Source organism: Protopterus annectens, chromosome 10.part0, assembly GCF_019279795.1.
Source record: "Protopterus annectens isolate FY-2018-M chromosome 10.part0, PAN1.0, whole genome shotgun sequence".
Lineage (NCBI taxonomy): Eukaryota > Metazoa > Chordata > Ceratodontiformes > Protopteridae > Protopterus > Protopterus annectens.
Genome location: NC_056744.1, coordinates 358,580,885 through 358,604,243, shown reverse-complemented (window position 1 = coordinate 358,604,243; position 23,359 = coordinate 358,580,885). Strand labels below are relative to the sequence as shown.

General features: G+C 40.1%; 1 protein-coding gene across 1 annotated transcript in view; it reads right to left on the bottom strand.

Moving 5' to 3' along the window:
• The window catches only part of LAMC2 (laminin subunit gamma 2), a 292,336-nt gene that overhangs the window by 117,942 nt on the left and 151,035 nt on the right, over window positions 1-23,359 (bottom strand). Inside the window, exons 14-16 of the mRNA XM_044085264.1 lie at window positions 17,431-17,636; window positions 11,312-11,391; window positions 634-771 (exon numbers count right to left, since the gene is read on the bottom strand). Coding sequence (XP_043941199.1) covers window positions 634-771; window positions 11,312-11,391; window positions 17,431-17,636 — 424 coding nt within the window. The remainder of the gene's footprint in view (window positions 1-633; window positions 772-11,311; window positions 11,392-17,430; window positions 17,637-23,359) is intronic.

Sequence of the window (23,359 nt, the reverse complement as noted above, 5' to 3'; positions counted from 1 at the left end):
CCAAATAATCCTACATAATCCACCAGGCCTGCTCCAAAACCCAAATATTCCACATAATCCTATATAATCCATTATGCCTGCTTCAAAATTCAGAGTCCAGATAATCCTACAAAATTCACTAGGCTTGCTCCAAAACTCAGATTCCAGATAATTTTATATAATCCACCAGGCTTGCTCCAAAACTCAAAGATTCCAGAAAATCCAACATAATCTAATCCACCAGGTGTGCTCTAAAACTCAAAGATTCCAGATAATCCTACATAATCCACCAAGCCTGCTCCAAAACTCAAAGATTCCACTTCACATTATGCCGAAAGCAAATGTAATTCAATTTGGAGGAAAACATGGTTGTGAGAGAAACAAAACAATTTTGTTATTGAGGCAGAATTATGTTTTGTTTTGCAGTGTACTAGTTAAAGTGTAGATATAAAAAAATGATATCCTGAAAATCTCACATTAATTCCCACAACTGCACATTTGGTGTGTTTAGTAGTTACTTCAATACACAAAAAATCCTTATTCACTCCATAAAAGCAAGCAATTGCATCTATTGGGCCTTACTTCATTGACACAGATGAGACAAACATTAGAAAACCACACTTTCATTAATGGTCTGAAGGGGGTTTAACTCACCTCCTTCCAAGGTCCTGGATAGCACTCGTAAGCTCACTCTGCCCCAGCAGAGATGACTGAAGTAACTGAAAAGCTTCACCAGAGGAAGATTTGGCAGATTTGGCCAAAGTATCAATCTCATCTGCTGTTTGTTTATGCCTATAGAAAATGACAAAAAATGTGTAAATTGTATGAAGACTACGACTATACTTAAAAACATTACATTACTTTGTAGCTTTGTTTTCATTGTGTTTGTGTTCTTTGGTTGCTGTATATATGCCTGAACATGCATTACTGCTGTCTTGTTGTTTTTGTTATTTGAAATGTGTGGCCATGTTCCAAAATGTGGTAAAATCAACTCAGTAAAGAATGTTGCCTCCCAGCAAGTTATTGAAAATCTAAGGGCTTCACTCAACATGATTTGACATGCGCCTTAACCCCTACACTCCTTTTGTTCCTACAAAGAAAAACAAATCTGGAAATAGGCTTTTTTCTAATTATTTTCAGAGGATGTAAGCAGAGGGGCTGTGAATAGCAGGTTAGATCTGACTGTAAATCTTCCTTAATGACAGGGGCATAGGTGAACAGGAAGGCATATGGACACACATGAAAAATCTTCCTGAAGTCTCCCATCTGTTCTTATGTTGTTATACAAAATGTTTCTCTGCATAAGTCCATGCGTCCATATTAGTTAAATGTTTTCTTACTGATCTGTCAAAATACTACTCCATGTGCGTCCAAATGAGTTTCTGTATGCATTGTTTTGTTTATTTATTTGTTTGTTATACAAGTGCCATTTCTTCATTCAGATGAGATACTAAACAATACATTAAGTAATGGACGGGTCCTTAGTGATTTGTTACAAATGCAACGTTTATGTCATTGTGCATATCAGTACCTGCTGTGTTGTGATCTCTTCATATGCAAACAGACCTCTATACTTTCCCTAACTGCCCTTAATCAGCAAAATTTCAATCGAATAAAAATAAAACAATGCTCAAATGTACTGTTAAATAAACGAGCAAAGAGAGAGAGAGAGAGAGAGAGAGAGAGAGAGATACAAAGAGAATATGCAATGTTCATAAGTAGTAGATGTAAAGACACCTCTTAGTGCTAGAAATCTGGACAAAGCTTGACAAATTGGAGGAGGACAAAGGCCCAAAAATAGGGACATATTTTAAATATTGCTCTTAAAAACTTAGAAATTTGCTAGAATAACAGGGCTTATATTAACATGTATTTTCTGAAGGATTTGAAGTCTGACATTTAAATGTATGTCATTCTTTAGTGAATTAAACCCTCAGATCATCCCAGTAAATTGCCATCAAAATCACAAATTTTATGAGGAACAGACCAAAAATACGAGGCAAAAATCTGGACATTTTGCGAAAATCTGGACAGTTGAGAGGTATGCTGGGGGGGGGGGGGCACTGATCCTTCACTACTTCAGTGGAAAAGTCACAGTTCTGCTGAACATAAGATTCTGTGGTCTCCAGTCCTCATCATGCAAATGTGTCACTGTCTTATAATTCACTAGAAGAAAGCTTATGAGTCGGTCACAGTACCCCATACTATGTAGTTTCTGAAAAACTACTACCGTCTATGATCTCTGCATGTTTTACAGATGAACTCACTCATGCGGTCATGCATCTGAACAAATACGTGTTTGAGATGGTTTAGAATGTTCCACACAGGAATTAACAAATGGTGTGGCAGTGATACAGAAGGCAGAGTAGGATCAGAAAAACTGAAACAAAGGATTTGGAGTGGACAGTTACGTAAGCTCTATAATCATAATGTTAGTCGCGTATGATCTGCAGCACAGCGCAGTGGTATGTCCAAGTGATGAACTGATGCAGTGTACATATGTTAGAGAATTGCTGATCATAGCAGCTGGAATATTGCTCTAACTCTAGTCTGATGCAGGGCATCTCAATTCACTGATCAAAAACTCATAAAAACAGCATGAGTTAAACAGCTCCTCTGAAATACAGTAGTGTTGAATCTAATATCAGCCATGGTATAACTATAGATGAACCCTGCCATGACTAAAAATGAAGGTGGAATCTAGGTAGATATTTCAACAGCCACTACTAAACATGAAGGTGGACGACAACAGGTGAATCAACAACCACTACTAAATGTGAGGGTGAAGAGTAGGCAGCTGTGTCAGTGACCACTACTAAACATGAAGGAGGGGAGTATTCAGGTATGTCAGTGACCACTGCTAAACATGAAGGTAAAGAGTATGCAGGTATGTCAGTGACCACTGCTAAACATGAAGGTAAAGAGTATGCAGGTATGTCAGTGACCACTACTAAACATGAAGACAGAGAGTATGCAGGTATATCAGTGACCACTGCTAAAGATGAAAGTGGAGAGTAGGCAGGTATGTCAGTGACCACTGCTAAACATGAAGATGGAAAATAGGTAGGTATGTCAGTGACCACTACTAAACGTGAAAGTGGAGAGTAGGCAGGTATGTCAGTGACCACTACTAAACATGAAGGTGGAGCATATGCAGGTATGTCATTGACCACTACTAAACATGAAGGTGGAGTGTATGCAGGTATGTCAGTAACCACTACTAAATGTGATCATGGAGAGTAGGCAGGTATGTCAGTGACCACTGATAAACATGAAGGTGGGGAGTATGTAGGTATGTGAGTAACCACTACTGAACATGAAGGTGGAAAGTATGCAGGTATGTCAGTGACCACTACTAAACATGAAAGTGGAGAGTAGGCAGGTATGTCAGTGACCACTGCTAAACATGAAGCTGGAAAATAGGCAGGTATGTCAGTGACCACTACTGAACGTGAAAGTGGAGAGTAGGCAGGTATGTAAGTGACCACTGCTAAATATGAAGATGGAAAATAGGCAGGTATGTCAGCGACCACTACTAAACATGAAGGTGGGGAGTATGCAGGTATGTCAGTAACCACTACTAAACATGAAGGTGGAAAGTATGCAGGTATGTCAGTGACCACTACTAAACATGACGGTGGCGAGTATGCAGGTATGCCAGTGACCACTACTAAACATGAAGGTGGGGAGTAGGCAGGTATGTCAATGACCACAGCTAAACATGAAGGTGCGGAGTATGCAGGTATGTCAGTGACCACTGCTAAACATGAAGGTGGGGAGTATGCAGGTATTTCAGTCACCACTACTAAACATGAAGGTGGGGAGTATGCAGGTATTTCAGTGACCACTACTAAACATAAAGGTGGGGAGTATGCAGGTATGTGAGTGACCACTACTAAACATGAAGGTAGGGAGTATGCAGGTATGTCAGTGACCACTACTAAACATGAAGGTGGAGCGTACACAGGTATGTCAGTGACCACTACTAAACATGAAGGTGGAGAGTAGGCAGGTATGTCAGTGACCACTAATAAACATGAAGGTGGAGCGTATGCAGGTATGTCAGTGACCACTACTAAACATGAAGGTGGGGAGTATGCAGGTATTTCAGTCACCACTACTAAACATGAAGGTGGGGAGTATGCAGGTATGTCAGTGACCACTACTAAACATAAAGGTGGGGAGTATGCAGGTATGTGAGTGACCACTACTAAACATGAAGGTAGGGAGTATGCAGGTATGTCAGTGACCACTACTAAACATGAAGGTGGAGCGTACACAGGTATGTCAGTGACCACTACTAAACATGAAGGTGGAGAGTAGGCAGGTATGTCAGTGACCACTACTAAACATGAAGGTGGAAAGTATGCAGGTATGTCAGTGACCACTACTAAACATGACGGTGGGGAGTATGCAGGTATGCCAGCGACCACTACTAAACATGAAGGTAGAGAGTATGCAGGTATGTCAGTGACCACTACTAAACATGAAGGTAGAGAGTATGCAGGTATGTCAGTGACCACTATTAAACGTGAAGGTGAAGAGTATGTAGGTATGTCAGTGACCACTACTAAACGTGAACATGGAGAGTAGGCAGGTATGTCAGTGACCACTACTAAACATGAAGGTAGAGAGTATGCAGGTATGTCAGTGACCACTACAAAACATGAAGGTGGAGCATATGCAGGTATGTCAGTGACCACTACTAAACATGAAGGTGGAGAGTATGCAGGTATGTCAGTGACCACTACTAAACATGAAGGTGGGGAGTAGGCAGGTATGTCACTGACCACTACTAAACATGAATGTAGAGAGTATGCAGGTATGTCAGTGACCACTACAAAACATGAAGGTGGAGCATATGCAGGTATGTCAGTGACCACTACTAAATGTGAACGTCGAGAGTAGGCAGATATGTCAGTGACCACTACTAAACATGAAGGTGGGGAGTATGCAGGTATGTCAGTGACCACTATCAAACATGAAGGTGGGGATTATGCAGGTATGTCAGTGACCACTACTAAACATGAAGGTGGGGAGTATGCAGGTATGTGAGTGACCTCTACTAAATATGAAGGTAGGGAGTATGCAGGTATGTCAGTGATCACTATTAAACATGAACATAGAGAGTATGCAGGTATGCCAGTGACCACTACTAAAAGTGAAGGTAGCAAGTATCAGGTATGCCAGTGACAACTACTAAACATGAAGGTAGAGAGTATGCAGGTATGTCAGTGACCACTACAAAACATGAAGGTGGAGCATATGCAGGTATGTCAGTGACCACTACTAAATGTGAACATCGAGAGTAGGCAGATATGTCAGTGACCACTACTAAACATGAAGGTGGGGAGTATGCAGGTATGTCAGTGACCACTATCAAACATGAAGGTGGGGATTATGCAGGTATGTCAGTGACCACTACTAAACATGAAGGTGGGGAGTATGCAGGTATGTGAGTGACCACTACTAAACATGAAGGTAGGGAGTATGCAGGTATGTCAGTGATCACTATTAAACATGAATATAGAGAGTATGCAAGTATGCCAGTGACCACTACTAAAAGTGAAGGTAGCAAGTATCAGGTATGCCAGTGACAACTACTAAACATGAAGGTAGAGAGTATGCAGGTATGTCAGTGACCACTATTAAGCATGAAGGTGGGGAGTATGCAGGTATGTCAGTGACCACTACTAAACATGAAGGTGGGGAGTATGCAGGTATGTGAGTGACCACTACTAAACATGAAGGTAGGGAGTATGCAGGTATGTCAGTGACCACTACTAAATATGAAGGTAGAGAGTATGCAGGTATGTCAGTGGCCACTACTGAACATGAAGGTGGGGTGTAGGCTGGTATGTCAGTGACCACTACTAAACATGAAGGTGGAGAGTATGCAGGTATGTCAGTCACCACTACTAAACATGAAGGTGGAGCGTATGCAGGTATGTCAGTGACCACTACTAAACATGAAGGTGGGGAGTATGCAGGTATGTCAGTCACCACTACTAAACATGAAGGTGGAGAGTAGGCAAGTATGTCAGTGACCACTACTAAACATGAAGGTGGGGAGTATGCAGGTATGTCAGTGACCACTACTAAACATGAAGATGGGGAGTATGCAGGCATGTCAGTGAGCACTGCTAAACATGAAGGTGGAGAGTATGCAGGTATGTCAGTGACCACTATTAAACATGAAGGTGGGGAGTATGCAGCTATGTCAGTGACCAATACTAAACATGAAGGTGGAGCGTATGCAGGTATGTCAGTGACCACTACTAAACATGAAGGTGGGGAGTATGCAGGTATGTCAGTCACCACTACTAAACATGAAGGTGGAGAGTAGGCAAGTATGTCAGTGACCACTACTAAACATGAAGGTGGGGAGTATGCAGGTATGTCAGTGACCACTATTAAACATGAAGGTGGGGAATATGCGTGTATGTCAGTGACCACTATCAAACATGAAGGTGGGGAGTATGCAGGTATGTCAGTGACCACTACTAAACATGAAGGTGGGGAGTATGCAGGTATGTCAGTGACCACTATCAAACATGAAGGTGGGGATTATGCAGGTATGTCAGTGACCACTACTAAACATGAAGGTGGGGAGTATGCAGGTATGTGAGTGACCACTACTAAACATGAAGGTAGGGAGTATGCAGGTATGTCAGTGATCACTATTAAACATGAACATACAGAGTATGCAAGTATGCCAGTGACCACTACTAAAAGTGAAGGTAGCAAGTATCAGGTATGCCAGTGACAACTACTAAACATGAAGGTAGGGAGTATGCAGGTATGTCAGTGACCACTACTAAATATGAAGGTAGAGAGTATGCAGGTATGTCAGTGGCCACTACTGAACATGAAGGTGGGGTGTAGGCTGGTATGTCAGTGACCACTACTAAACATGAAGCTGGAGAGTATGCAGGTATGTCAGTCACCACTACTAAACATGAAGGTGGGGAGTATGCAGGTATGTCAGTGACCACTACTAAACATGAAGGTGGGGAGTATGCAGGTATGTCAGTGACCACTACTAAACATGAAGGTGGGGAGTAGGCAGGTATGTCAATGACCACTAATAAAACTGAAGGTGTAGCATATGCAGGTATGTCAGTGACCACTACTAAACATGAAGATGGGGAGTATGCAGGCATGTCAGTGAGCACTGCTAAACATGAAGGTGGAGAGTATGCAGGTATGTCAGTGACCACTATTAAACATGAAGGTGGGGAGTATGCAGCTATGTCAGTGACCACTACTAAACATGAAGGTGGAGCGTATGCAGGTATGTCAGTGACCACTACTAAACATGAAGGTGGGGAGTATGCAGGTATGTCAGTCACCACTACTAAACATGAAGGTGGAGAGTAGGCAAGTATGTCAGTGACCACTACTAAACATGAAGGTGGGGAGTATGCAGGTATGTCAGTGACCACTACTAAACATGAAGGTGGAGCGTATGCAGGTATGTCACTGACCACTACTAAATGTGAACATGGAGAGTAGGCAGGTATGTCACTGACCACTGATAAACATGAAGGTGGGGAGTATGCAGGTATGTCATTGACCACTACTAAACATGAAGGTGGAAAGTATGCAGGTATGTCAGTGACCACTGATAAACATGAAGGTAGGGAGTACGCAGGTATGTCAGTGACCACTACTAAACATGAAGGTGGGGAGTATGCAGGTATGTCAGTGACCACTATTAAACATGAAGGTAGAGAGTATGCAGGTATGTCAGTGACCACTACTAAACATGAAGGTGGAGCGTATGCAGGTATGTCAGTGACCACTACTAAACATGAAGGTGGGGAGTATGCAGGTATGTCAGTGACCACTACTAAACATGAAGGTGGGGAGTATGCAGGTATGTTAGTGACCACTACTAAACATGAAGGTGGGGAGTATGCAGGTATGTCAGTGACCACTACTATACATGAAGGTGGAGCATATGCAGGTATGTCAGTGACCACTACTAAACATGAAGGTGGGGCATATGCAGGTATGTCAGTGACCGCTACTAAATATGAACATGGAGAGTAGGCAGGTATGTCAGTGACCACTGATAAATATGAAGGTAGGGTGTACGCAGGTATGTCAGTGACCACTACTAAACATGGAGGTGGGGAGTATGCAGGTATGTCAGTGACCACTATTAAACATGAAGGTAGAGAGTATTCAGGTATGTCAGTGACCACTATTAAACGTGAAGGTGGAGAGTATGCAGGTATGTCAGTGACCACTACTAAATGTGAAAGTGGAGAGTAGGCAGGTATGTCAGTGACCACTATTAAACATGAAAGTGGGGAGTATTCAGCTATGTCAGTGACCACTGCTAAACATGAAGGTGGGGAGTATGCAGGTATGTCAGTGACCACTACTAAACATGAAGGTCGAGAGTATGCAGGTATGTCAGTGACCACTACTAAACATGAAGATGGGGAGTAGGCAGGTATGTCAGTGACCACTACTAAATATGAAGGTGGGGAGTAGGCAGGTACGTCAGTGACCACTACTAAACATGAAGGTGGAGCATATGCAGGTATGTCAGTGACCACTACTAAACATGAAAGTGGAGCGTATGCAGGTATGTCAGTGACCACTACTAAATGTGAATGTCGAGAGTAGGCAGGTATGTCAGTGACCACTGCTATATATGAAGGTAGAGAGTATGCAGGTATGTCAGTGACCACTACTAAACATGAAGGTAAAGAGTACGCAGGTATATCAGTGACCACTATCAAACATGAAGGTGGGGATTATGCAGGTATGTCAGTGATCATTATTAAACATGAACGTAGAGCGTATGCATGTATGCCAGTGACCACTACTAAACATGAAGGTAGAGAGTATGCAGGTATGTCAGTGACCACTACTAAACATGAAGGTAGAGAGTATGCAGGTATGTCAGTGACCACTATCAAACATGAAGGTGGGGATTATGCAGGTATGTCAGTGATCATTATTAAACATGAACGTAGAGAGTATGCAGGTATGCCAGTGACCACTACTAAACATGAAGGTAGAGAGTATGCAGGTATGTCAGTGACCACTATCAAACATGAAGGTGGGGATTATGCAGGTATGTCAGTGACCACTACTAAACATGAAGGTGGGGAGTATGCAGGTATGTGAGTGACCACTACTAAACATGAATGTAGGGAGTACGCAGGTATGTCAGTGACCACTACTAAATATGAAGGTAGAGAGTATGCAGGTATGTCAGTGACCACTACTAAACATGAAGGTGGAGCGTATGCAGGTATGTCAGTGACCACTACTAAACATGAAGGTGGGGAGTATGCAGGTATGTCAGTCACCACTACTAAACATGAAGGTGGAGAGTAGGCAAGTATGTCAGTGACCACTACTAAACATGAAGGTGGGGAGTATGCAGGTATGTCAGTGACCACTGCTAAACATGAAGGTAGAGAGTATGCAGGTATGTCAGTGACCACTACTAAACATGAAGGCGGAGAGTATGCAGGTATGTCACTGACCACTACTAAACACGAAGGTGGAGAGTAGGCAGGTATGTCAGTGACCACTGCTAAACTTGAAGGTGGGAAGTAGGCAGGTATGTCAGTGACCACTACTAAACATGAAGGTGGAGCATATGCAGGTATGTCAGTGACCACTACTAAACATGAAGGTGGAGCATATGCAGGTATGTCAGTGACCACTACTAAATGTGAAGGTGGAAGGTAGGCAGATATGTCAGTGACCACTACTAAATGTGAAGGTGGAGGAGCGTATGTAAGTATGTCAGTGACCACTACTAAACATGAAGGTGGAGCATATGCAGGTATGTCAGTGATCACTACTAAACATGAAGGTGGAGCATATGCAGGTATGTCAGTGACCACTACTAAATGTGAAGGTGGAAGGTAGGCCGGTATGTCAGTGACCACTACTAAATGTGAAGGTGGAGCATATGCAGGTATGTCAGTGACCTCTACTAAATGTGAAGGTGGAAGGTAGGCAGGTATGTCACAGTTTTCAGTTTGTTATGAAGTACGAAAGTACGAAGCTAGCATGAGTCTAGTGCTTAACCATATACCATCAATATTACAGACACAGTGTGCCTATAGGAAATTGACAGAATGAAAGGATAGTTTCCCTCCTATTTGCTAATGACAAGAGTAGTAATTAATGGCCGGTAAAGCTGTGGATTTAAGGCAAAGTAATAGCATTTAAGCTACATATTGGTACACAGTAAACGTAATGGCAGAATCTACTTTTAAGGCATGTAAATTAATTAGTAATGTGTACAAGTCTGCATCTATGTTATTGTCATATTCAAATCATAACTTCAGTTCTTTGGGTCAAGTTTAATTAAACTGTGAATACAAATTTAGGAAATACAAGAGACTGTTCCATACAGCATTCTTACAAGCTCATTTAAAGCAACCTGCATGTTTAATGCTTAGCATGACTCATGTAGGTAATCAGACTATAACATCTGAAACATTGTATTTAAATATAAATTACTCATTACAGACATGCGCATCTATAAAGGAATGAGGAATGTCAGAAGTCTGGAACCATAGGTAGCTATTTCCATGTGTGTGTGTGTGTGTGTGTGTGTGTGTGTGTGTGTGTGTGTGTGTGTGTGTGTGTGTGTGTGTGTGTGTGTGTGTTATATGTTAATATACAGCTGTCTAAATCTATATATAAATTTGACTGACTAAAGGGGTATTTAAAATATCGTCGGTACACACCTAAAATAAACCCCCTCATTAAATAACTGCATAAAAAAGATAATTTGTTTCCATAAATGCAGAAGCACATTATGGATAGTGCACTGAACAGACATTCCATTGAGCACAAATCTCACAACATGCAAGGTCCATGGTAATATCTGGTTTGGTATATCCATTGTTTACAGACAATATATCCAGACATACACTTGGATGCATGTTTACATATACATATATAGATAGACAGATAGAGAGAGAGATAGATAGATAGATAGATAGATAGATAGATAGATAGATAGATAGATAGATAGATACGAAGATAGATAAAATATATACATATGTACATGCGCATACACATATACTCACCCACATATGGCACATACATTTCAGCTTTGGGTTGCATTTTTGGCTATATATACTTCATTTTATACATGTGATGGTTGTAACCACATATGGTAGGTGCATTTTAGTTTTATTTAGCATTTTAGGATATATACTTAATTTTAGTCATTCAATAGTTCTAAGCACATATGGTATGTATGTTTCAGATTTGCTTTGCAATTTTGGATATATATTTCATATTATACAATAAATGGTTCTAAGTACACAAAACCATATACTTGTTAGCCAGATTCACAGCTTGTTGGGCCATCACCATGAGAGCGTTGGTGTCAGTGGGCAGATCAAAGACTGGAACAACCTGTGAAAAAGAAAGAAAACAATGTTAATAAATATAACTTCTTCATGGTATGTGACAGGTTAATATAAAAAAACTATGAACAACAAGCAATTGATTCTTCCAACCTATATTTGCGGCATTTTTGACTGTGACACAGTGACTGTAAAGAACACTTACCAGACCAAGATATGGGTCCTGATAACATGGGTGATTACATAGGACATTGAATTTTGAGTAACTGCAGGTCCAGATTGCCATATTATGTTATTATGCAAGATACAGCATTTGCCATAATTGCCTTTTCCTGTACTATATTGCCCAGCTGTTATTACTGCATTTAACAACATTTTATCCCAGCTCATATTTTTTTAAAAAGAAAGCAAGACATAAATACTTTTCTTTGTTTAATTTGTAAGGACAGCTGCCCTCCCCCATTAATTTCTTCCCCTTTACTTATTTTAATAAGGAAAATGAAGGGATGGTAATGGGGGAGCAGCCCCTCTTATAAATGATATTAACAAAAAGGGCACCAAAAACTGTCAGAACATTACAGCAGTAAAAAATGTCAAACGGCATTAGTGACATCACTTTCACAGAGCTACAGTAATGCACTGGTGAGGTCCAGTGTTCTACCTTAATGGCAAAACATAAAGCTGAGTCAGGCCACCCTTACCCATTAATAAGGGTTAATCATAATAAAATAAAACATGTTGATTGATAACGTGTAGGCCAGTAGAAGTTTCTGGGGAAAAGCTATTATGAAAATTCCCCTTGATTTGGTTAAACAGGATCTGGCCTGGTCAGCGATAATGTCCTATAGTAGAAGAGCAAGAGTGAAGCTGAGGAGTCACGTTAGCAGATATAACTGGGGCAGAAATAGTTCAGTCCTGGCAGCAGTTATTTTTGAAAATCACTAAACAAATGAACTAGAAGGGAAGTATATATTTACCAAGCTAATCTAGCCGTATTATAAAAAGGTCTTGTTGATGTAGACCATAACAATGCAGAAAAAAATGTTTATTCAACTTCAACTTCAATTTTATTAATGCTTTTAATTTCCTAAACAGTGAGTGCAATAAAAATGAAACAATATGTAATACCAATATAAAATGTGTTCATTTATTTCTATATTTATTTGGATTTGTTTACTGGGAAAGTCTGACAGCGGAGGCCTGGGAAGAAACAAAAAAGAATATTGCAAAATGAATTTTTATTCAAACTCGAGCACTCAGAGTAAGGAAATTAACAATGTAACATCAGCAATAAGATACAAATTAAGCTGCTGCTAACAAGATACATTTCATTAGAAAGAGTTGGTATATTTAAGTAGGAGGTGTGTGGGGGGCGTTATGTTTTAAGTGTTTTTTTTTTTTTTTTGGAACAGCAATTTTTTTCCCTTGGAAAAAAAATCACTGTTCTAAGCATTCGAGTTTGTAAGCTTTCACTTACATGGGGTCGATAAATCATCGTTCGCTTTTCTAAGCATTCGATGATTTAATAAAGACCCCTTTGAATTTCCACAAACAACTCAGGTACTGTCTTGATAGAACCAAATCTTTCAGATCTTCAAATCAATTGTTCATTTCTTGTGAAGGTAAGAAGGGACAACCTGTGTCAAAACCTTTTGTTATCTGATTGTAGTGGATGTCTTTGTAAATACTTTAGTTGTTTTGTTGAATATTATAATAATACCTATTTTTAATTACTTGTATAAAATTGTTATGATATTTCTCTTATATGTTAAAACAATAAACCTGTTTTGAAAAAAAAAAAACCTTTTGTTATACTCACCATGACAAATCTATTCCAGGCAAGGTCAAGGACCACACTACTGAGGCCTTGACTTCATCTATGGCTTTTTGTAAAGGGTTGGATTCTAGAAGTATTCTGGAAGCTGCTACTTGGTTCTCTGTACATACTTTTACAAAGCACTATAAACTTGATTCCTTCTCTAGGTCTAGATCAAGCTTTGCTAGGACCATTCTCCAGAGGCTCCTGGGCCCTTCTCTTTTCACCTCCCAAATATAGTTAACTATGGTAAGCTACCTATACAGCTAAGGCTACTGCAGCAGTAATCAAGATGAAGAATGTAGTGCAGCCGTGTAAGCTGGACTTACTATAACAGTAGATGTTAGAATGATCACTACTGCAGTAGCTGCTTTCTCCCACTGACCCCCTTGTTTTTTGGTGTGTTTTAATGCCAGGACATTTATTTTTTAGTTATTCTTAGCACTGTCCTTTCAGGGCTCAGTCTCCCTCTCTCTCTGCTGGCAGGAAAGCCCTGAAGCCCTTCGCTGTCAAACACATCTTCCATTCAGCTCAGCTCAAGCTGCCTGACGGTATCGATTTGTGGAAAGTGCCCTGAAGCATTGGAAGCTGGTCAGCTGTTATATCCTTGGCATGGTGTTACTTTGTTGTAACCTTAAGGAAAAGATCATAATGTGACACAGATCTTTCAAGACGAGTGCCTGAAGAACTGGAGTGAATCTGAACCAGAAGACTGCTAGGTCAGAAAGCTGCATTGATGCCTCTTAGAATGTGGATGTGTCATCCAGGACCCCCAATGCCTCCAAATCCATTCCATAGGTTCATACATCCATAGTTAAATACAGAACTATCGGTCTATATATTATTACATGCATAGCCAATGACCACAGGTCAGAATCAAACCTTGTACTTTATATCTGTGAGGTAAAGACCTTAACCATTATTCCAAACCACCCACTTTCACTGAAAGCACTTGATAATGACAGGTATTTCAATGCTGTGTAAGCAAGAACTAGCCAAAGCTGCACAAAAAATAATCAGCAACCGTTTTCATAAGTAGGTATCCTGTGTGACTGTTGGTGTTCTTCCCTGGGAAACACTAACCACCTACCATTTTATTGGTATCATTATCAGCAGAATTAAAATAAATGCATAAAAAGAAAGAACATTATTGTTTTGTCTAAGTCACTATTTGTAAAATTAGGATAATTCATAAGCTATTCAAAGTATGGGTTCACTAGTAACAGAATGCTTTAAGCTGCATTTCTGACATTTAAAGTTTCTACAGACTTGCACTAGTTATCCAGGCTCAAAACCTTATTTATTTGTGCTGTAACAAAGACCTGGTTCAAGGCAGCAGAAATCACCCCTGCACTACCGGGCTTTAACTCATTCCACACCTTTCGGCCCCAAAACTTGGACCGGAGCTCCAAAGGTGGTGGTGTTTCCATATTCATAAAGGATGCGCACACCTCCAGACTGGTAGCCCAACATAATGCATCAGAGATACTTCAGGTGCAGCTAACATTGGGTAAGACAGTGATTCAGGTCGTAGCTTGTTATAGGTTGGCAACCATGTCCCAAAACACTCACTCCACATTCCTAAGCACCCTGGAGAATATTAGGGTCCAACCTAACACACTCATACTGGGCGACTTCAACTACCCTCCATTAATTGGGAAAACTATTCCTGGAATTCATTAATTCCAATGCCCTAGACCAGCTCTTTCTTACCCCAACTAGAGGTAGCAACATCCTTGACCTGGTCATTACTAACATGGGTGACCATTGCTCTACACCAATAGTTAACTCCTCCCTGGTTAAATCCAACCACAAACTAATCACCTTGGAAATCCCACATCCCTCCCACCCTCCACCCCCGCAAAGGTAACCACCATGAAAAACCTTTCCAAAGCTAACTTTGGGCTCCTAAGAACACAGGTGGCTAACTTCACAGCACCCATGCAAATGGAGAATAGTTGCATGACCGCCGAATCATACACCAATGCACTGTATGAACACGTACACAAATGCATGGATCTCGCCATACCCAATAGAACCAAGACACTCTCCTCCAAAAAAAGGAAGCCAATCTGTTGGTCTCCTGCTATAAACAAACTCTACAACAGAAGGAGGAAACTGATGTGGAATAAAGTGAAGTCCCAAGACTGAAAAAACTCCCTTATCAGCCTCAACAAAAAGTTGAGATCCCTCATCAAATCTTCAAAAGCTAGCTATGAAAACAGAATTGCAGCAGATAGTAAAGACAACTACAAGACCTTCTATAGTTATGTAAAGAACCTCCATGGCAATACCCGGATTTGCTCTGAGCTACTGCACAATGGTACCTCTTATACTGAGCCAACAGATATTACCAATATACTGGCTGACACATTCAGTGCCAACTTTACCCCCCCCCCCCAAAGGACCAATCACAATACCAGTAGATTGCCAGGCACCCAGTATTACTGCTGCACAGGTTAAAACAGCACTGTCCAAGGCCAGGAATACAGCCTCTATGGGACCTGACAATAACCCTGGCTGTGTTCTACATGAACTACAGAGTGAACTGGCACCTCACCTGTGTGCCCTGTTCAATTACAGCCTCACCTCAGGCTTTGTCCCTACCAAATGGCACACTGATATAGTCATCCCTCTCCACAAAGGAGGAGCAACTACAGACCCTGGGAACTATCGCCCCATTAGCCTGACAAGTCTGACATGCAAAGCTATGGAATACATCATCATGGAACTAATAAACAAGGATATTAATCTCCAAATTCTGGATTCCACACAGTTTGGTTTTGTGAAGGGTAGATCATGCCTGCTCAGCTTGTTGACTTCTTTGAGTCAATCACCAGAGCTGTGGATGAAGGCAAGGTGGTTCATACAGCCTACCTTGATCTGGCCAAGGCCTTTGATACCATTCCCCACTCAGGAATCATAGAAAAACTCACTAAGCTAGGCATCAACCCCTATATCACTAGGTGGGTTGCAAACTGGCTCACATGTAGAACCCACAGTGTAAAAGTAACTGACTCCAAGCCAGTCATGAGTGGAGTCCCACAGGGATTTGTCCTGGGTCCTCTTCTGTTTGGTATCTAGTTCTCAGAAGTCCAGTCCAACACAAAGAGACTCAGGCTGACAAAGTTCGCAGACGATTGCAAGTTGAAAGCCATTATTAACTCCCCAAGTGATGTTGCCATCCTACAGAAAGGCCTCATGGAGACCAACAACTGGTGTCAGAACCATGGTCTTAAACTCAATGCCAAAAAGTTTGTCGTTATACCCTTTGGGAAAATCCCAGTTCCCATGAACTACCACATCGGTGGTAGTCCACTGAACACAGAAGGCTTTATAAGAGATCTGGGTACACAGGTTAACAGCAACCTCTCTTTTGACCACCACATTGCCACTGTGGTCAGAAAGTCCTTCTATGTGCCACATCTCATTACTAAGGGTCTTGTATCCAGGAAGAAAGAGGTCATTGTCTCCCTCTACTCTTCCCTCATTAGGCCAATCATAGAGTACACTGCCCCATTTGGCATGTACTTCACTAGAAATCTGTAACAACTGGAGAGGCTGCAAAAGTACCTCACAAAGAGGATCTTAGGCCTTAAACACTTGTCCTATATGGACAGACTCAAAAAACTCCAGCTATTCTCTGTCTCAAATTGCCTACTTAGAGGCGATCTTTGCTTGACGTACAAACCCATGTCTGACCCAGCTCTATTAGAAATGCTACATCTAAAGAAATCCCAATCCCTCCGCACCACACGCTCCAGAGACCTCAACCTCATTACCACAATCAACAGAACATGCTGGAGGGACAGGTTCATAACCAAGAGACTGCATATGCTATGGAATAGACATCCCATACATGTCAAGCAGAGCACCTCACTGGCCCTCTTCAAGAGAAATCTTGATGAGTGGACGGGAAATAGAAAATTCACCCTGGGGATCACTCCAGTGGCTCTACTCGATAGAGGCACTGGAAACTAAGGTTGGGTGGCATGATGCCAGCCAGGGTAATAATATGGGCTAGGCTTATAAAGGCTTCAGGGCCATTAGCCTAGTATGCACCTATGAACCTGTGACTGTTGCTACAAAAAAATTTCAATGCAAAATCTAAAGGATAGGCTGTAAGCCCTCAAGGACACAGAATGGGCCCTGTCTAATCAGATTTACAATGAACTGTGTTCAACCTCTCTATTCTCTCCAAAACTACTACCCCAATGCAGTTGTTTATTCAGTCCAGTAGGCAGCAAATTTCATGAGCTGTGAACAACTTACCACTTTATCAAGTTCCATTCTGGCTTGTCGTAGTTTTGCCCTGGTTTCTTGTATTTGTCCCCGAGTGTACTGTAGGCGATCATTATACTGACCAGCTAGAGAATCAGCTTGGTCTGCGGTGGTCTTGATTTGCTTCAAACGATCTGTCTGAGCAGACTGGTCATTCTTAATGTTTGTTATGTGGTTTTGTAAGCTCTGATCTATTGCTGAGTTGTAAAAATTAGAAAACAGGTTTTAATATATGTGCAGGAATGCTGTAACATATTAATCCAAAGAAGTCGACAATATAAGCACACAAAATTCTGATGCTGAAACTACAAACAATATTAACACACATATACGCACTACATGCATGTAACATCACCTACATCAGGATTGTGGTATTCACAACCATATAATTTTTTGTTGTTGTTAAAAAGCAGGGTTTCTGTTACAGAAATGTGAGAGAAGCAAGAAGTGGGAATTCAGTTGTCCCCAGTCACCCAGCAGAGCTGCAAGAGATAGCAATGGAGAACAGTTCGATTGAAGCACGTTGTTTAATTCTGATGGACTATGGCTGGTTAGATGCACTACACTGCCAGGACTGTTACGTTTGTGTGGGGGCTGTCTCCATGTCTTTGGGAGAGACTGAATCTAGTAAGTGATGAAAGTCCAGTAAATACATTTCTCCAGACTACCAGAAATGAGCAAGTAGTTGGGTGTGTGTGCATGCACTGAGAAGAACTGGACCGGACAAACAGTTTGGAATGTAGTGTTGGACAGCTGCTGTCAAGGTGTGGAATCCATTTGCAGGCTAAAGGGTATGCGATTTTGGCGGGACTGAATAATGTTCTGTTATAGTGGTCACCTGTTGTGTGCACAATGGAGGGTGAACATATCTCATTATTTAGTTTCATTCTGTGACCAAGATGGGTAAGCTAAATTTCTGTCAAACAAACTTTACAATGCTTAAATTCTACAGCATTTCTTGTCACATCAATAGCTGTCTGTTCAAAAAGAAAAGAAAATCTTTGGCAGTATAAGGAAAAGGTTTTGGCCATCATAAACCATGTGACTAATTGGAAGTTCTCTATGCTAATCATTCTACAGTAAGGTTCAGGAATCATATTACGACACAACTAGACATGCATATGAAACAGCACGTATGACTTTGTTTGAATTCTAGAAGAGAATGTGGCACAGGAAGATTTTCTAGAACTTTTTGTAGAATGCCCACAGACATATTAAGATCAATGAAAGAAATAGATTACAGAAAGTCAATAAAACCCAAAAAGTTAGAAGTTTGCTAAAACAAATGAACGCAGTAATTAGGAATATCCATAGAGATTCAAATGATATAACAGAAGTAAGCAGGCTATAGTACTGTGCAGCTAAATTAATTAATGTTCTAATCCGCAGTGTTACAGCGGTAACATTGTTACCTCACAGCAAGAGGTTCTCCTGTTCGATTCTCGGCTGGAGTGACTTCTGTGTGGAGTCTGCATGTCCTCTCCATGGTCGAGTGGTCTCCGAAAGACATGCATGAATGGGCGTACCTTCGCTGAAGGTTGGGAGTCGGGCTGGCAACTCAGCACCATACAAAATCGACTGCCAATCATTAGCAGACCAGAGTTCCGCTGTGGCGACCCCCTAACCAGGAAAAGCTGAAAAGACAAACAACAAAAGTGTGCAGCTAAATTAATAACAGATGAAGTCTTACCAAAAAAACACATGGTAGTAAGGGAAAGCAGTGGGAGAAATCGAATGCCATCATGGAAGTATCGAATAGAAAAAAACTATAAAGCAATTAAGACAAAAAGTGGCACTGTTAGGAAAATTTAGAAGAGTGAACAGATCAACAAAATACTCAGAAAGATGGACATGATAAAAGAAATGGGCAGTATCAGAACAGATCAGGATCTATCATGCACGATCGCAAATAATAAACTAATAATATCAGCACAGGCAGAAAAACCTAGACAATATGCAGAGAAATATAAAGGAAAAGTACAATACAATGAATTTATTGATGACCCAATGAGTTTTATAGAGGGCTGGGAAACAAGGCAAAAGAAACTGAAACACCACAAAAATACGACGAATTAGATACATTTTGGAAAAATATCTGTGAAGATCCTGTGGAAAATAAAGATGCTAAATGACTAGTAGAAAAAAAGAAAGAATAAGAAGTTCAAATGGTCAGGATATGAAATGGGATTAAGTAACAGCCAGAGAGATTGAAACAAAGTTAAGAAAAGCTCCTAATTGAAAAACCACCGGCCTAAATGCAGTACCTAACTTCTGGCTAAAAGTATTAACATCTTTACATGAAGATATAGACATGAATAGGAAGTATTTATATGCACACCCCAAACAGACACCAGCCTGGTTAACAATAGGAAAAACAATAATCCTACCTAGGAGCAAACCTGCAAGCTATCCTAAAAGCTATAGACCAATAACTTGCCTTCCGACGACGTATAAACTATACACTGAAATTGATGCCGACAGAGTTTATAGTTATTTAGAAGAAAAGTCAATCATGGCAGTATAACAAAATGGTAGTTAAAGAAAGTCATATGGAAAAAAGGTCATTTGCTGTTAAATAAAGTCATAACAGAGAACTTTAAAAAGGGGAAGAATCTAAGTATGGCATGGATAGATATAAAAGGCATATGACAGTATCTCACATTCATGGATAAGAGTGCGTAAAAATGTATAAGTTACACCTTACACTGACTGATTATATTATAGTGACCATGAAACAGTGACAAACCCATTTGCAGTTAAGCCATGATAAAGGACAAATTATTATTCCAGGGATCAAAATCGAAAGGGGGATATTCCAGGGTGACTCTGTCACCGCTGCTCTCTTTTCTTGCCCTTAACCCATTAAGTTGTCTACTTAACAGATTATGTCACGGCTACAATTTGGCTTCCAGAAAACAAGTGTAAAGACTGTTCTTCCTTTTGTTGATGTTTTAAAACTATATTCATCAGATGAGGAACTGAAAGCACAATTGCTAGTTGTCAAAACTTTTTCAGATGATATAAAAATGTCATTTGGTCTTGATAAATGTGCAAACGCAACCTTTAAAGCAGGAAAGCTGCAGCACCAAGAAAACTTTAGTTTGGGACACGAGTGTGATATAAAAGAACTTGAGCAAGAGGGAATGTATAAATATTTGGGATGTGATCACAATACAACATGAACAAATGCGAATAAAACGTACTAAGGGATATTTTAGAAGACTTAAATTAATAATGAAAACAGCACTGACATCTAGGAACAAAGTCCAAGCTATAAACCAATTTGCTCTTCCTGTCCTAACTTAAAGTTTTAGAGAAATTGACTGGCCCCAAAAGGTGTTGGATATGTTGGACAGAAGAACAAGAAGGACACTTCATGCTCATCAAATGAGTTATAAAAAGCAGTGCACAACAAGATTATATAATCTTGTTTCTGAAGGAAGTATGGGTCTCCTCAAAATTGATTTCATGTATAGATCTGGAATTGTGGGACTGCATACATATTTGCTGACCTCACAAGACCCAAACATAGTGAAAGTTTTGAAACATGAGCAGAATAAGTCTAAGATGACTTCTCTGCTTAGTTTAGCAGAAGCATATCGGTGTCAAGCAGGAATGGAAATCAAACCAGAATTAGATAAAAAATCAGGCAGCAACTGAATGTGCTAAAAACAAAAGAAAGAATATAAGGTGATGGATCAGATGAGAAGGCAAGCAATGTGGAAAATGCATAAATATAGTTGCAAGTATAGAAAAGCTCTTGGAACAACTTCATGTTGATCAGGAATGAACGCAGGAATGATTAAGGTGAGGTGAATTTAAACCAAGAGCTGGAAGGCCAATACTGGCAGCCCAAGATAGTGGGCTACGTACACATTGGTTTACAAAGTCCATTGAACATGTGGGAGAAACAGACAAATGTAGGAATTGGAAACAATCACACATCTTGTTGCTGGTTGTGATAAACTAATGGCAGAAGGACTGTATACTGAAAGGCATAATAATGTGGCAAGACTGTTGCACTGGGGATTGTGCAAACATTATAATATTGAAGTAGCTGAAAAACACTGGAAACATGAGCCACAAAGCATCATAGAAAATTAAGTTTATATCACATGGGATCATCCATTACCAACAGTTCAAAAAATGGATGCGAGAAAACCAGATATAGTAGTCCATGAAAAGAAGACAAAAGTAGCATTGATTATTGAAATTGCTACACCCGGTGACTACAGTGTCTTACGTACAGCAAGACATAAAGTCATAACATACCAGGATTTGCAGGCGGAAACATGGGCAATGTGGAAGGATACCCAGACAGTTCCAGTAGTAGCAGAAGCACCGGGTCTTATAAAAAAGAATCTACAATCGTATTTAGATATGTTACTGATACATGTAACACTGTACGAATTGCAGGAGAAGTCATTATTGGGCACATTGCAGGTGCTGCAACAAAGAGCATTTCTGGCTGACATCAAAAAATGAAGCAATAGTAATTTCATGAGCTTTAAATGTACTTTGACTTAGGAATGGGGTCCATTCCCATCATGGTATTAGAAACCCAAAAGATTTGGAAAAATTAAAAAAGAGCGACAAACAACTCTGCAGCACTTTATATTAGGTAATACAGGATGTGATGCAAAAACACAGCATCCTGCAAGAGTGCATTGTAAAGAAATGGTAGCCAATAACACCACTACCACTGGCAAATTAAGTATGCAATAACTCACAACAGAGCAACAAGTAAGTTAGTGATATAACAAGCTGCATAGTGAATAGGCAATGATTTGTGATACAGCGAGTAGTACCTGGTTGATACCTATAGTAATGAAAGTAATAATCATTGAAAGGACATGAAGCAAGTAAATAACCATAGTAAGATGCGTAGGATGCATATGCAATAACTAATGTCAGGGTGTAATTATGCAGTATCACATAGCATATTGTGTTTTAAGTCAGTAAAATGAAACAATGCACAGCAAGCAAGTAATAACCCTAGCATTTTATTTGTTAATCGGGTAAACTGACTGATCTGCAGACCATTTTATCCACAGAATACTAATCAATGGCAAAATTACATTCACTGCCTGTTTACAAAAATAGCTATTTTAGGATAAATTTCATGCAGAACAAATAATACACAAATATGTGGATCAGTAAACTTATGCATAAGCTAAGAACAAAATAAGCTCTCAGCCGTAAAACAGAGCAGAACATAGTTGCAGACATTAGAATAAATATGGATGACTTTAAGTAAAGAGACATAGTTGCAAATTACGGTACTTATGTATTAACCCAACCAGGAGCCAAACGTTTCATACATATTAACCCAAGCAGGAGCTATATCTGTCATAATTCTCCAAGTAATGTGAATCAGTAAAAAGATGTGTTAACTGGTCATCCTGTTTTATTAGCATGCAACTTCTTAAGTTAGTAAAGCAGAGGAAATAATATCCACTCTATTTATGTGCTATGTCACTGTCGAAGTATCACAGAACAGGAAAATTGCTTACACATCTGGGAATTTAAAACTTAAATAACATGGCTGTCAACATTTCAAATGTAATGATTTTTTAATGTTGTTATACTTCTTATCAAGGAGGGTGTGATGGAAGTCTACCATTTAAGTCATGCGGTAACATATATTTAATATACAGTACTACTCACATCGCTGAAATGTATATGAATGCTAGGTTTAATTCACACAGATGTGATGTGCTGTGCAGGAGGTATTAAACCAAACAGTTTGCCGTACTTTGGCAAAAGAATTGCTAAGGCTGTGCAGGAAGTATTAACCCAACACGAGTGGCATAGTTTGGTGACAGAATTCCTACTTTACATAAAACTAACATGGCCCCTTGTACTTCCTTCAGAAAGTGTTGCAGTATTTTTTTTTTCGGTAACCAAATCCATTTCTTTT